This window comes from Antechinus flavipes, chromosome 4 (genome assembly GCF_016432865.1).
Source record: "Antechinus flavipes isolate AdamAnt ecotype Samford, QLD, Australia chromosome 4, AdamAnt_v2, whole genome shotgun sequence".
Taxonomy (NCBI): domain Eukaryota; kingdom Metazoa; phylum Chordata; class Mammalia; order Dasyuromorphia; family Dasyuridae; genus Antechinus; species Antechinus flavipes.
The window spans coordinates 113915289-113932573 of NC_067401.1; the positions used below are offsets into that span (position 1 = coordinate 113915289).

The 17285-nt window shown below is 35.7% G+C and overlaps 1 protein-coding gene across 3 annotated transcripts in view; it reads right to left on the minus strand.

Moving 5' to 3' along the window:
- The window catches only part of TADA2A (transcriptional adaptor 2A), a 65869-nt gene extending 48806 nt beyond the window's left edge, over nucleotides 1–17063 (minus strand). For 2 of the 3 annotated variants that reach the window (XM_051994065.1, XM_051994063.1), the window contains exons 1-2: nucleotides 16984–17063; nucleotides 12816–12945 (exon numbers count right to left, since the gene is read on the minus strand). In XM_051994065.1, the coding sequence (XP_051850025.1) occupies nucleotides 12816–12840 (25 nt within the window). In that variant the 5' untranslated portion in view covers nucleotides 12841–12945; nucleotides 16984–17063. Of the gene's footprint in view, nucleotides 1–12815; nucleotides 12946–16969 lie in introns of all 3 variants that reach the window. The other variant, XM_051994064.1, reaches the window with a different exon arrangement.
- Nucleotides 17064–17285: the final 222 nt, after the last annotated feature.

A 17285-nucleotide genomic window follows, 5' to 3' on the forward strand; every position in this document is an offset into this window, starting at 1 on the left:
ACTTTGCTTTAGTTTATAAAATTCTTCCCATGAAAAGAAATGTTACTTTATTAGAAGACATTCAAGCATTCCTGACGAATAGTCCCAATGCTGAATAAAATGTTTGAAAAACAAACACAAGAGACAAGAGAAACTTAGAAAGGTAAATATACAAGAAGAACTGAAATGCGTTAAATGATGATTAAGTGCTTATACTCTAATAGGAGAAGAAAAGAATGTCCCTTAAAAATTTCATTATACTCTGGAGTCGTAAAAATAATGTAAAAAGAAGAACAGATCCAGGATGTGGGTTTGCTCTCTTTTGTGGTTTTTAAAAGAGAAAAGGAAAAGGAATATGAAATATCATGAAGAGAAAGGAAAAGAAATAATTTCAATTAAAATAATTATAGAATGTATTAACTATTTGGCTATCTACATACCAAAAATAGGAATTAAATGAGTATAATTACAAAATATTACTTTAAAAATATGACTTAAAGAAACAGACTTACAATAACCATAGTAGTCTAGTGTTTGATAAACTCAAAAGCCTTCAGCTTCTGGCATAAGAACTCACTGTTTGATAAAAATTGCTGGGAAAATTGGAAAATAATATTAGAAACTAGGCACTGACCAACACCTAACACTGAATACCAAGATATCGAAATGTGTTTATGATTTAGACATAAAGAGTAATCTATAAACAAATTAGGAGAACAAAGAGATAGTCTACTTCTCAGAATTGTGAAGAAGGAAGGAATTGATGGCCAAAGAACCAGAAAACATTATGAAATACAAACTGGATGATTTTGATTATATCAAATTTAAAAAGTTTTGTACAAACAAAATCAATGCAGACAAAATTAGAAGGGAAGCAGAAAACTGAGGGGGGGGAGGGAATGTTACATCCAAGGATTCTGATAAAGGCCTCATTTCTAAAATATATAGAGAATTACCTAAAATTTATAAGAATACAAACCATTTTTCAACTGATAAATGGTCAAAGGATATGAACAGACAATTTTCAAATGAAGAAATTAACACCATTTTTAGTCATATGAAAAAATGCTCTAAATCATTATCGATTAGAGAAATGCTAACTAAGACAACTCTGAAGTACTACTGCACCTCTCAAATTGGCTAAGATGACAGAAAAAGATAATGACAAATATTAGAGGGGATATGGGAAAAGTAAGACACTAATACATTGTTGGTGGAACTGTGAAGTGATCCAACCATTCTGGAGAGCAATTTGGCGCTATGCCCAAAGGATTACAAACTGTGCCTACCTTTTGATCCAGCAGTGTTTGTATTGGGTCTGTATCCCAAAGAGATCATAAAAAACGGAAAAGAACCCACATGTGCAAAAATGTTTGTGGCAGCTCTTTTTATAATGGCAAGAAATTGGAAACTGAGTGGATGCCCATCAGTTGGAGAATGGCTGAATAAGTTATGATACATGAATATTATGCAATATTATTGTTCTATAAGAAATGATCAGCAGGATGATTTCAGAAAAGCCTGGAGAGACTTCCATGAATTGATGCTAAGTGAAGTGACTAGAACCAGGAGAACATTGTACGCAACAACAAGAAGGTTATGTGATGATCAAATCTGATGGACATGGCTCTTCTCAACAAGGAGGTGATTTAAGCCAATTCCAATAACTTGTGATGGAGAGAGCCATGTGCACCCAGAAAGAGGACTATGGAGACTGAATATGGATCACAACATAGTATTTTCATCTTTTTTGTTGTTTGCTTGCTGTTTGCTTTCTTTCTCATTTTTTCCTTTTTGAACTGATTTTTCTTGTATAGCATGATAAATGTGGAAATACGTGGAAATAGGAAGAATTGTACATAGGACTGTATATTGGATTACTTGCTATCTAGGGGAGGAGATTAGGGAAGGGAAGGAAAAAAATGGAACATAAAGTTCTGCAAGGGTGAATGCTAAAAACTATCTTTGCATGTATTTTGAAAAAAGCTATTATTGATAAAAATTATTATTAAATAATTATTATTATTTTAAACATTATTAATAAAAAGAAATAGACTTAAATAATTGGAGAGAGATTAATTGCTCATACTTAGGCTGCACCAATATAACAAAAAAGGCAATAATACCTAACTTAATTAGCAAATTCAGTGCCTTATTATTCAAATTCCCAAAGACTTACTTTACAGAATGAACCAAAATATTGACAAAATTCATGAAGAATCAAGCTTCTTAAACTTTTTCCACTGGCAACCCCCACATTCAGTTATGAGACCCCAGTTAAGGCCTATTTAAACCACAATTTAAGAAGCTGGGATATGGAATAAAAAGTAAAGAATCTCAAAGGAAACAATGAAAAAAGGTGGAAATAAGGCACGCTCCCAACTACCAGATCAAAAATTGTACTGTAAAACAATATCAAAACTTTTAACCAGCTGGTATTGGTTAAAAGAAGAAAGTTAATCAATGGAATAGATATGGAAAAACTATACATATTCAATAAAACTTAATCTTAATTCCTGGATTAAAGACTTACTATTCAACAAAAATATTTGGAAAAACTGGAGAAATTAGATTTAGATTAATATCACACAACATATTCTATAGTAAATTCAATGGATACATGATTTAAATATAAAGATTATATCATAAACAAATTAGAGGAGAGGAGATGTGATTTTTTCAACTATACATAAATTTTTTAACTAAAAAATGGAGATGATTTAAAAATGTGACAATTTTGATTAAATAAATCTGAAGTTTTACCACAAACAAAATCATGTAGTGAGAATGAGAAAAGAAACAGTTTCTATCAAATGTCAATAATAAGGAGTTAATATGAGGAGATAATGAGGAAACCAAATTATCATTCTTTGTAGATGATATGATGGTATACTTGCAACCCTAGAGAATCAACTAAAAAACTATTAGAAATAATCCACAACTTTATCAAAGTTGCAGGATACTAAATAAATCCACAGAAATCCTCAGCATTTTTATTCATCACTAACAAAACCCAACAGCAAGAGATACAAAGAGAAATTCCATTCAAAATAACTGTTGATAGTATAAAATATTTGGGAATCTATCTGCCAAGGGAAAGTCAGGAACTACAAAACACTTTCCACACAAAGTCAAATCTAAACAACTGGAAAAATATTGAAATTTATGTTGTCAACTTATGTTGAGCGAATATAATAAAGATGACAATACTCCCTAAACTAATCTACTTATTTAGTACTATATCAATCAAACTGCCAAAAACTATTTTACTGACCTAGAAATAATAACAAAATTCAACTGAAAGAACAAAAGGTCAAGAATTTCAAGGGAATTAATGAAAAAAAAAAAAAAAAAAAAAAGGAAATGAAGGTGGACTAGTTGTACCAGATCTAAAATTATATTATAAAGCAGTGGTCATCAAAACCATTTGGTACTGGCTAAGAAACAGAGCAGTTGATCAGTGGAATAGATTCACAGAACAAAATAGCCAATGACTATAATAATCTAGTATTTGACAAACCCCAAGACCCTAGCTTTTGGGATAAGAATTCACTATTTGACAAAAACTGCTGGGAAAATTTGAAACTACTATGGAAGAAACTAGGCATTGTCCCACACCTAGCACCATATACCAAGATAAAGTCAAAATAGGTTCAAGATCTAAACATAAAGAATGATATTATAAACAAATTAGAAGAACATAAGATAGTTTACCTCTTAGATCTATGGAGGAGAAAGGAATTTGTGACCAAAGAAGAACTAGAGATAATTACTGATCATAAAATAGATAATTTTGAGTATATTAAGTTAAAGAGTTTTTGTACAAACAAAACTAATACAGACAAGATTAGAAGAGAAGCAAAAAACTGGGAAAACATTTTTACATTCAAAGGTTTTGATAAAGGCTTCATTTCTAAAATATATAGAAAACTGACTCAAATTTATAAGAATTCAAGCCATTTTCCAAGTGATAAATGGTCAAAGGATATGAACAATTTTCAGACAAAGAAATTTAAAATATTTCTAGTCATATGAAAAGGTGCTCCAAATCACTATCGATCAGAGAAATGTAAATTAAGACAACTCTGCAATAACACTACACACCTCTCAGATTTCACCTAAAATGACAGGAAAAGAAAATGACAAATGTTGGAGGGGATGTGGGAAAACTGGGACACTGATACATTGTTGGTGGAACTGTGAACGGATCCAACCATTCTGGAGATCAATTTGGAACTATGCTCAAAGTTGTGCAAACCCTGAATGATTTATTGTAAGGAAGGATAGCAAGTACTGCAGATGCTAAATGCTGAATGTGAAGTTCAGAAGACCTGAGTTCAAATCCAGACTCAGAACTAACTAGCTGTGTGATCCTGGGCAAGTCATGTAATCTACCTCTGCCTCAATTTACTAAACTGTAAAATGGGAATGTCTTAAGGCTCAATTGAGATAATATTTGTGGTTAGCACAGTACTTGGAACATCAGAGATACTTAATAAATATAAGTTCCCTTCTCCTTCCCTTCTCTTATTCTGGGAGAGAGATTTGAAGAAGGAAATTAAAGAGATATTTAAAAAATTAATAATAGTCAATGAAACATTTAAAGAGGACAACTAAGTACCATATATCATCTTAAGAGACAGTAATGACTAGATCATACTAGAGAGTACCAAGCAATCTTAGTATTTGGTAATAAGTACAAGATAGTTACTAGTTACAGTTCTATATCCAATCTTTTTCTGTTCTTTGTTAATGAAAATGTTTGTCAAGTTCATTAAAAAATAAAATTTAGGAAAAATCAGTATTCCCATAAATCTCTGTATTATTTTAGTGGTAAGGTAAAATACTGTTGTAGGATTATAACACAATTTGTTTTAGCTGTTCCCCAAATGATCGATGACTACTTTGTTTCCAATTACTTGCTGCTATAAAAAGTGCTGATATAAATATCTTAATGTATATGGTGGCCTTCTTTCTAACTTTACCCCTTTAGAATAAATATGTAGCAGTAGGATTTCTGGACCAAAAAATATAATAGATGTTTTAGTCATGGGGTGTGTGTGTGTGTGTGTATGTGTATGTGTGTGTTGGGGGGTGGAGGGATGTAAGAAAAATTCTCAATTGCTTTTGAAAACTGTCTGACCAGTAAATAGCTCCACAACCTATAGTGATGAGTATGTGAATATTTCCAAAATCCCTTCACCTTTTCTGGCTAATTTGCCAGGCAAGAGGTGGAAATATCAAGAATTATTTTGATTTCCCTCCCTCTTACTCTTAAGTAACTTGGAATAATCTTTCACGTGATTGTTTCTTTTTAAGATTTATTTGTTTTATGCAGTGAATAGTTTTCAGTCTTACATATTTGTGTAGTTCCATATATCTTGAATATCATACCTTTATCACAGAAATTGGAGAGATAATTTAAAATAAGTTTTTTTCCCCCTCAAATCAAGAGCTAGATTCCTTTTCTATTCTAACGGAATTGATCTTGTTCCTGGAAAAAGCTTTGCAATTTCAACTAAAATTATCTGTTTAATCTTTGGCAACAGCTTCTCTTCCTTGTTGAGTTAATAATCTCTCCCCTAATCACGGCTGTGAAAACTACCCGTTCTGGTTCTCTTCTAATTCTTTTTTTACAGCATGATCTTTAATATTCAGGTCACATAGACACTTTTCATTTTATTGTGGTATTTGCTATAAGATGTGAATCTAAAACTAATTTCTAACCTGCTTTATAGTTTTCCCAGAAGTTCTAATCCAATAGAGAGCTCTTTCTCAAGTAATTTATGTTGGCAGGTTTAATCAAACAGTGAGTTATTGAGTTTGATTGTTTCTGATTCTTTCTTATCTAGTCTGTTCCACTTATGCACCTTGTATTTTTTTAATAACCAGTGGCAAACAGTTCTAAAGATTACTATTTGACAGTGTAATTGGAGGTCTGGGCATTCTAACCCCCAATCTATTCTGCTCCTAAGATCCAAAACTTTTTGTTCCTGTAAATATAGGTTGTTACTGGTTTTTCTGGCTCTGTATTGCACCCTTCATAGTCATTATACACTGAAAAGAGCTCTTCAATATCACTGAAAATCTGAGGATTTTATAGCAACCATTCAGTGACCCTGGGAAACAACACTCAACAAGGGATGAACTCAGACATATAAAGGGGGGTACTGTCCAACATCTTGTCTAGGCAGTTCTATGACCAAATATACCATAAGATTGTCAGTAATTTTTTTTTATTTTTAAATTTTTTTAATTTTCAAAAATAACTGCTTCAATTTCTACTGATAATGCAAGTTCCACCCTGTTATCAAATGTTATAATTTACTGAGAAATTGACAAAGCTTCTATCCTCAAGAAGCTTCCAGACACAAGTGATAGAAAGCAATTAAAGAAACCAAGAGGGACAATCACTGGATATTTTTGCATGATTATTTATTAGAAGGGAAGGTTTAATTTGGGGGAAAAAGAAATTTCCACAAATGACTGTGATGTAAAAACAAAAGACATCAATAAAATTTGTTTTTTCTTTTTACATGTACTTTCAAATATACCTTTGGGTATAGACACAATACATTCTCCCATGTATGCACATATATGCATGCATACAGACATATGTAGGGACATATACCCACCTGTGGGTGGGTAGTTAGCTTAAATATGAGGGGAGAATGCATGTATATGCACATGTATATAGATGTACATCTGTGTATATTTATATGGTGTGTGTATATATGCACAGAAAACACATATACAGATATATTTCTATATATGTATGTAAATACACACACACACACACACACACACACACACACACACACACACATATATATATACACACACACATACCAGAGTTGGTAAAAACAGAGAAATACTGGTTCCCTTCCCCTTTGCTACTCCCAGAAATGAACTTCTTTTAATGGTTAGGCCAATTATATGAATAGAATAATGGAAAATTACTGCACCAAAAGAAATAATGAATATGAAGTATTTAAAGAAACCTGGGTCACCTTGTATAAATTGACATGAAAGCAAGCAAACAGGATCAGGCCAATTAATGTGATGATAATCACGTAAAAAGCAAATACCACTGAGGGCTTTCAGAACTCCAATTAATAGAGTATCTATCTTGACTTACAATCATTTTGGAAAGCAATTTAGAATTATGCAAAAAAAAAAAGAAAAAGTGGTAGAAATGTTTATCCTTGCTATGGTGAAACAAACTTCCCTTCCCTTAGCAGAAAGTGTTAACCTGGGTACAGGAGATCTGTATTCTACAGATAAGTCCAATGTGCTGATTTGTCACTTAATGGTAAGATAATATTCAATTTAGTGAGGAAGAGGAGCTAGAAGAGGAAAAAAGCACAATGGAAGATGACAGCAATGTAAAAAAAATTATGATTTTTTTAAAAAAAGGAATGAAATGTGTTCCTCATAACATTCAGAAATACAATTCAGAAATCTAAGACATCTGAGGTTCTAAACATTCAGAGGCACACTAGAAAGACCTACATGAACTGATGTTGAGTGAAATGAGCAAAACCAAGAAAACATTGTACACAGCAACAACAAGATTATGTGGTGATCAACTATGATGGACTTAGCTCTTCTCAACAATGCAGTGATTGAAGGTAATTCCAATGGACTCAGAATGGAAAGAGCCATCTGCATCCAGAGAGAGAATTATAGAGACTAATTGTGGCTAGAAGCATAGTATTTTCACCTTTTTGTTTGTTTTTTCTGAATTTTGTTTCCTTTTGGTTTGATTTTTCTTGTACAACATGACAAATACGGAATATGTTTAAAAGGATTATACATATTTAATCTTTATCAAAATGTCTGCTGTCTTAGGGAGGAAGGAGGTAGAAAAATTTAGAGCACAAAGTCTTATAAAAATGAATATTAAAAACTATCTTTACATGTATTTGGAAAAATAAAATACTACTGAAAAAAAATATTGAGAGGCACAAACCTGCAGTCCCCTGAACACTTCCCTGCAGTTTTAGTTGCCTTAGAAAGGTTGTTTTCCCCAAAGAGATACTAAAGAAGGGAAAGGGACCTGTATGTGCCAAAATGTTTGTGGCAGCCCACTTTGTAGTGGCTAGAAACTGGAAAATGAATGGATGCCATCAATTGGAGAATGGCTGGGTAAATTGTGGTATATGAATGTTATGGAATATTATTGTTCTGTAAGAAATGACCAGCAGGATGAATACAGAGAGGCTTGGAGAGACTTATATGAACTGATGTTGAGTGAAATGAGCAGAACCAGGAGATCATTATACACTTCGACAACGATATTGTATGAGGATGTATTCTGATGGAAGTGGATTTCTTTGACAAAGAGACCTAATTGAGTTTCAATTGATAAATGATGGACAGAAGCAGCTACACCCAAAGAAAGAACACTGGGAAACGAATGTGAACTATTTGCATTTTTGTTTTTCTTCCTGGGTTATTTTTACCTTCTGAATCCAATTCTCCCTGTGCAACAAGAGAACTGTTTGGTTCTGCAAACATATATTGTATCTAGGATATACTGTAACCTATTTAACATGTAAAGGACTGCTTGCCATCTGGGGAAGGGGGTGGAGGGAGGGAGGGGAAAAATCAGAACAGAAGTGAGTGCAAGGGATAATGCTGTAAAAAATTACCCTGGCTGGAGTTGTGAACGAATCCAGCCATTCTGGAGAGCGATCTGGAATTATGCCCAAAAAGTTATCAAACTGTGCATACCCTTTGATCCAGCAGTGTTTCTATTGGGCTTATACCCCAAAGAGATACTAAAAAAGGGAAGGGGACCTGTATGTGCCAAAATGTTTGTAGCAGCCCTGTTTGTAGTGGCTAGAAACTGGAAAATAAATGGATGCCCATCAATTGGAGAATGGCTGGGTAAATTGTGGTATATGAATGTTATGGAATATTATTGCTCTGTAAGGAATGACCAGCAGGATGAATACAGAGAGGCTTGGAGAGACCTACATGGACTGATGCTAAGTGAGATGAGCAGAACCAGGAGATCATTATACACTTCGACAACGATATTGTATGAGGATGTATTCTGATGGAACTGGATTTCTCTGACAAAGAGACTTAACTGAGTTTCATTGGAGAAATGATGGACAGAAACAGCTACACCCAAAGAAGGAATACTGGGAAATGAATGTGAACTATTTGCATTTTTGATTTTCTTCCCGAGTTATTTTTACCTTCTGAATCCAATTCTCCCTGTGCAACAAGAGAACTGTTCGGTTCTGCAAATATGTATTGTATCTAGGATATACTGCAACATGTTTAGCATATATAGGACTGCTTGCCATCCTGGGGGGGGGGGGGGAGGAGGGAGGGAGGGGAAAAAACGAAACATAAGTGATTGCAAGGGATAATGTCGTGTAGAAATTATCCTGGCATGGATTCTGTCAATGCGAAGTTATTATTAAATAAAATAAAATTTATTAAAAAAAAAAAAAAAAAAAAAAAAATTACCCTGGCATGGGTTCTGTCAATAAAAAGTTATTTAAAAAAAAAAAAAAAAAAGGTTGTTTTCTGAAATGGAGGATAAAAGTTTGAGAAAACATAAGCTCTGAAGAAAATGAAAGGAATCTATAGAACCTGGGGCATGGTTTTGAGAGGTTTTTAATGTAGTATTTACCACCTGAAGCCCAGAAAACTCTGCTTAACACCCAACTACCCCCTAGTCATGATGTTTCTAAATGAAGTTCTAGAGAAAAATGACTGGGAAAGAAATATGCCTTTCTGATAAAGACCTTCAAATCCATGCATAAGAATAGAATGGTATGGAATCAGAGAAGGGACCTCAGAGCTTATCCAGCTCAAGTTTTATTCAATCAATTTTCTACTGGATGTAGGGATTACTACCCACAACATCCTAACCAGTAATCTGATGGCCTATTTGAATGCCTCTAGTAACAGAGAACTCACAACCCAATGAGACAATTTTGTGCCCAATTTCATCTCATATTAAATTTGATTTAAGGATGGATGATGCATTAAATATTTAACACTTCATTGCAGAGGCCAATAGTTTGCCAAAGAAGGCTGTTTTTTACTAAATCCAAAATAATTTTCTTCCTTGGTCCATTATACCTTTCCTATATATGGCTGCTTATTCTTCTTGAGTCAGGTTTCAGAATCATGAAGCACAAATTTAGAACTAGAAGGGACCTCAGAGGACATTGAGTTCAAATCCCTCAATTTACAGATAAGAAAACTGAGGTTCAAAGAGGTAAAGCAAGTTGCTCAAAGTCATATTGATGGTTTTTAACCCAAGATCTGAGGCTTTTTCGATGAATTTTCAATGTTGAAGTCATTTAAGAAAGTAGAATAACCCTCAAAAGGAGACAGACAGAATTAGAAAGAGACTGAATGGGAATTTCCTTGAAAAAACACTGCCAAGAGAATAGAAATGATCATTCTTAAAGCCTTTTTCCAACTCTTGGCCCAATGAATCCCCCAAATGCAATAACAGAATTTTATGTTTCAAATGTCAAGAATATTTTACTGTGAAACTATGGGGAAGAGGAATGGAAAAAGAGAAATTTTCTGAATGAAAGAAACTGCCTGAATTTAACCAAGAAGATAATTTCTTACAGATTTCTTTCCTTTATCCAACAAATATTATTGCTAATAATGCTTGATTCCTTAATTTAAATCTTACTCCAAAGTCCCATTGTGATATAGATATGACCCTAGGTTCTTAAAGGCAAAATTAGTAGAGTTCTATCTTTGAAAAGGTCTCCCCAACACAGAACTGGATTGCTATATATGTGTCTGAGGACCAGTCTAGTGAAATTCAAAGAATCTCCTCAAAAAAGGGCTGGCCAGTAGCTGATGAATTGTTTTTAGCCACAGAAACTCATCAAATTATTCAAGACATGGAAGAACTGGGATCTAAACCAGTAGAACATGAACTCATTCTGATAAAAGCAAATTCTTAAAATAATGATTTATATTGTTATTGTAGTTATTAGGTCTAGATTCTAAAAAAATAATAAATTGCATCTAAAAAGAGGCATTTTCTTTTTCCTTCAGTTAGCATGTTATAATCACTGGTATATCATTAGCATATCACTCAGGCTATGTCTTGAGAGATTCTATTGGTAAAATTTTATTACTGGTTTTTAACATAACTTTAATTTTAAAGTATATCTCTCTTCTTTCCACCACACAACATGCCATTCCTTCAAAGGACAAAGATGGGAAAAAAAGAAAAAAATTAGTTAAAAACAACTAATATACAAGCTAAGCCTGACAGTATATAAAATGTTCCATATTCACAGTCCCCTAACGCAACCAAAAAAGGAAACATTTTCTTATTATTTTTTGAGGAAAAAGTTTGGGTTTTATAATTATACAGTGTTGATTTTCATTGCTATTGATGTTCCCATTAATATTGCTGTAGTCATTGAGTATTTATTATTTTTCTGATTATGTATTTTCACTCTGTTACAAAGTTTCAGAAATCTAAATCTTCCCACATTTCTCTACATTCATCAAAGAAATCCTACTGCTTTTTAAAATCAAGGTTTAGCCTGAAAAGACTTAAATGAAATGATGCAAAAAGAAGTAAGCAAACCAGGAGAACATTATACACAGTAATAGCAATACCATACAATGATAAACTGTGAATGGCTCAGCTATTCTCAGTAATAAAATGATCTAAGACAGTTCCAAAGGACTCATGATGAAAAATGCTATCAATATTCAAAGAAAGAACTATAGAATATAAATGCAGATCAAAGCATACTATTTTTCACTTTTTTTTTGGTGGAGTCTTTTTTGGTTAGTCTTCTTTTACAATATGACTAATATGACTATGTTTGGCATGTTTGCACATATAAAACCTATATCAAATCTTTACCATGTCAGGAAAGGGGAAATGGGAGGAAGAGAAAGAGAGAATGTAGAATTCAATTTTTAAAAATGAATGTTAAAAATTGTCTTTGCACGTAATTGAGGGGAAAATATATATATATATATATTAAATCAAGGTTTTTTGTGCAAAAATAACATTTTTTCTAAATTAAGGTTTAGGAAGATTTGAACTTGAAATAGGAACAAACGAAATGAACATCACATAATTCTAATGACCAAGATTGGCTGCAGAGAACTGAGAAAATGCTTTTATCCTTTTGTTGCCAAGGTGGGGGACTATGGCTATGTAATGGTACATGCTGTCTGTGCAATATGTCTATGTTGATGTATCGATAAGTTTTACTGACCTGTGATCTTTTCCTTTCTTTTAAAATCTTTTACAAAGGATGACTAGTTAAGTGTAAGTAGAGGAAGATTAGTTTAAGAAATAAATGTGATTTAATATGTATTGGACTACCGGCCATCTGGGAGAAGGGATGGAGGAAAGGAGGGGAAAATTTGAAACAGAAGGTTTTGCAAGGGTCAATGTTGAAAAAATTACCCATGCATATGTTTTATAAATATATATGTCATTAATAAAATAAAAAAGAAAAAATAAATATGATATAAAAACAAAATATAACAATAAAAATAAGAAAATTGCTAGTAAAAAAAAAAAAAAGGAAAAATAATTTCAAGCTTTCAGATGACCATTCTAGCTTCATAGTCTGGTAGTTTTCTGCAGGATTTTCCACTAATTTCAGAACAAGAGTATCTTATCACTACCTTACAGGGATTAAGCAATGAACAGAAATATGTATGATTTTTATCTGGTCTGATACACTTCAAACCATTTCAGAATCAGATGTACAAAAGGCCTTTACAAATGCACAATAGTTTTCATTCCTGCCCTCAGATGATGGTCCTAAATGTGACCAAGAGTCAGCTGAAGTCATACTTACTACTGAAGGAACCCAATCTGTCCATTCCCACACCGGCAGAGGCTACAGCTCTGGTGGTCCTCCACGTGGGAAGTCTCTTTCACAGTCTGATCCTAGTGGAAGCCAACAAATCCCTGGGAAAGTGGCAATCCTAGAAACAGACAAAGTCACTGCAGGTGGCATACAGCTGAGGGAAAAGAAGGACAGATGAAGAAGTGTCCAGGCTAACAGAATAAGAACCAGAATTCCTGGGTGCCAGCCCCAGGCTTGCCCAAATTATTAGCAAATCACTGTAGTCATTTTGTATGTACTTATATCTGGTCATTTTGTCACCCTGACAAAATATAAATCCTTGAGGGTAGGCAGTGTTTAATTTTTGGTTGTGTATTTTGAGCATCTAGCCAAGTACCTACCCTCCAGCACTACTTAATAAACGTGTTGAGTTGTTCTCAACTATTCATGAATTCTTTTGGAGTTTTCTTGGCAAAGGTACTGGAGTGGTTTGCCATTTCCTTCTCCAGCTCATTTTATAGATAAGGAACCTGAGGCAAACAGATTCAGTGACTTGCCTGAGTCACACAGCAAGGAAGTGTCTGAGGCCAGATTTGAACTCACAAGGATGAGTCTTTTGGATTCCAAGTCCAGTACTTTTCCACAGTTGGAAGACAATTATTCACCAGGAAATGAAGGCACTGAGATAGAAGTGACTGGAGAGCAACCCATCAGAAAAGGAAAAGGAGATGCAAACTTTTTACTAGAATCTAAAGATATGGGTGTCAGTGGATTTTTCCATATTTCCTTCAAATCGAACCCCTACATATACTCTATTCTAGCCAAACTGACCTACTCCCTTTTTCCAGGATTAACTATCTGCTAATCACCTCCCATCTCTAAGTCTTTGCACAAGCTGTATCTTCCACTCTTAGAATGCAATCCTTATCCTCCTTCGGCATTTAGCATCTTATGCTCCTTTCAAGACTCAGCTCAAAGTCTCCATCTCCTACAAGAAACCGTTCTTCATCTTCCCCATTTCATCAGTCATTGCTTCTCCCCTTCCCCCATTAAGAGTATTTACTTATTACTATAAATGTCTACACCTGATAGAATGTAAAATCTTTGAGGGCAAGGTTTTTTGTTTTAGCCTTATGTCCTCAGCTCCTACAGTAGTAGGAATATAATATACACATCTGTTGTACAAGCAAGTAACACACATATTTGTTAAACTGATTTGTCCATATTGATTTTATCAACTGGATGGATTTCCAAGAGGGGCAGGTCTTCAGGGGTAAATAAAGGATGTCTCTTTTATTGATTGACTATCATCCAGCCCAACAATTAAATGCAGGCTTATCTGGTTCAAATACTGTTCCTTTCACATCCAGAATTCTCAACCTGAAGTCTGGGAGTTTGGTGTTTTTTTTTTAAACTAATAAACTGTATTCCAAGCTCATTGATTTCCTTTGTAATCCTATGTAATTTCTTTTGTGCATTTAAAAATATGATTCTCAAAGGACTTGACCAAATTCTGCCAAAAGGGATCCAGGACACAAGGGCTGCAAAGAACCTCAGATGGAAAGATGATCTGGAATTGATGAAGTAGCTCCTATAGAAAAATCAGAGACAGCAGCCTCTCCATCCCCACTGATCACCATCTGGCCACCTATCAGAGAGGCTCTTATTCATGAAGTACCAGAGATATGACCTAACCCCCCACAGCAGAGCCGAGGATCCATCAAGGAGGCACTTTTAGTCTTCACTCCTCAAGCCATAGAGTAGCAGGACGAAGCTCCTCTAGTCCACTTCCCCATACCATAACATACACAGTTAGTAGAACCAAGATTCAAACCCAGGTCCTCTAATATCAAATCCATTACTCTTTCCACCATTGTCTGTGGGGGTCAAATTAAAATGGAAAGAGGACCAATAAACACTACATAAAAATCTCTACAGGTTGCACATCAACTCAGAAAATCACATATTAACATTATCTATGTTTTATTGTATATTTCTCTATTTTCTCTATTTCAGTATTTCCCAGTTATATTTTAATCTGGTTCAGAAAACTTAGAAGCCCAGCAGGCAGCAGAGGCCAGGTCCAAGGACACGCTTAACAAATGTGTGAACAGAACGCTGGATTTGGGATTCCAGAACTCAGCTCAAACCCTACCCCAGACATGTCCCAAGTGAGCAATTCGCATACCCTCCCAAGCCTCAGTTTCCTCATGTGTAGCACTCACCCCAAAGTAGTATATTGTAGTATAATATATGTAACACTGAAAAATGCCTTGCAAAAATGTTTTTGGCAGCCCTTTTTGTAGTGGCTATAAACTGGAAAATGAATGGAAGCCCATCAATTGGAGAATGGTTGAGTAAATTGTGGTATATGAATGTTATGGAATATTATTGTTCTGTAAGGAATGACCAGCAGGATGAATACAGAGAGGACTGGCGAGACTTACATGAACTGATGCTGAGTGAAATGAGAAGAACCAGGAGATCATTATATACCTCAACAATGATACTGAGGATCAATAATTGAGGATCAATTCTGATGGAAGCGGCTCTCTTCAGCAATGAGAGGATCCAAATCAGTTCACTAATGAACAGAACCAGCTACACCCAGCAAAAGAACACTAGGAAATGAGTGTGAACCACAAAAAGCATTTACACTCTTTCTGTTATTGTTTCTTTGCATTTCTGTTTTTCTTCCCAGGTTATTTTTACCTTCTTTCTAAATCCAATTTTTCTTGTGCAGCAAGATAACTGTGGGGGGAGGAGGGGAAAAGTTGGAACAGAAGGTTTTGCAAGGGTCAATGCTGAAAAATTAACCATGCATATATTTTGTCAATAAAAAGCTATAATTTAAAAAAAAAAAGAAAGAAAAGAAAAATGCCTTGCAAACTTAAAAAATCCACATTCATTGCTGTGTCTAACTCTCCGTGAGGCCATTTGGGATTTTCTGGGCAAAGATATTGGAATGGGTTTGCCATTTTCTTTTACAGTTCCTTTTCCAGATGAGGAAATTGAGGCAGGCAGGGTTAAGTAAATTGCCCAGGGTCAGATCCTGACTCCAGGCCCAACTCTCTATCCACTTCATCAACTAGGTGACCTCATACTAGGTATTTAATAAATGCTTATTGACTACTGACTCTTCCCTGAATAGCTTAACAAATTGCAGGCACTAAACATTTCCCTGAATGAATAATAATAATAGGCAACATTTCTATAATACCGTGCTATTACCTCCTTTGATCCTCATAACAATTCTGGGGGGGTCGGGGAGGGGGAGGGGGAGGGGGCACTGACGCTATTATCATTCCCATTTTACAGATGAGAAAACTAAGGCAGATTTGAGTGACTTGCCCACAGTGTCTGAGGCTGGATTTGAATTCAGGAAGCGGAATCTACCCTGATAAGGGTTACAATTGTATACTGCGGTTACAATACAGTGCCAGACCTAGAATTAGTAGTGAACCTGACTCCAACATGTCTGAACGAGGAGACCTCGGACAAGTCACTTAAACCTGTTTGCCTCAGTTTCCTCACCTGTAAAATGCAAATAAATAAATAAATAAATAAATAAATAAATTACCGCATATGCCCCATGGCTGTTGTGAGGATCGAATGAGAAAATACTGGTAAATTGTTTTTACAAACCTTTTATAAAGCACTATATATAGTCATTTTTATTACAAAGTTATAAGGCCATAGTTGTGGAGCAGGATGAAGGCCAACCAGTCCCAACTTTTCCCTTTACAGGTTAAGAGGTTAAGTGACTTGCCCAAGGTCACACGGGTAGGGCAAGAGTATAGGTAAGTTTTGGGAGAAATGGGAGGCTCCCATTCCCCAGATGGAAAAACTGAGGCTGACAGCGCGAAGGGAGAATTCAGAGGGGAAAGGTCCTCAGCGAATGGAATGCTGGGAGGTCAGCGGGGTCGCGTGAGCTGCTCCCAGGGAGCTCCCGCGCGCTGGCTTGCTCCAACCTGCCCCGCCCCTCCCCGCCCCCTCCGCTCTACTCCCGCCGGCGCGGTCGCTGCGTGACCACGCGTGCTTCCCCGCTCTTTCCACTACGTCGGCCTCGACGCCTTCCTCGGCCCAAGACCCCGCGCCCCCACCCGCCGAAGACCGCCAGCTACGTCCCCTCCTTCCCCCACCTCCGGGTCCCCGTGCCCTACCTCCTATCCCTCACCTCGTGGCCTCGTGCCTCACCTCGCCGCGTCCCCCTCCTCCAGACCCAGGAAGCCCAGAGCCGTTCGCGCGCACGCAGACGGGGAATGTGCGCGCGCGCCTGTGGCCCTTCCCCTCGTTGCTCCGCCGAGCATGCGCGCTTCCCCGGTCTTTGGGGCGCTTTACGGGTTTGTTCTGCGCTTCCTAAGTGGCTGCCGCCTACCTGAGTAGTACGTGCAGGTGATTTAAATCAGGCTCGGTTTGTAGATCTGGAGGAAATAGCTTTCCACGTAGAATTCACGCATAAAATCCAACAAGCATTTA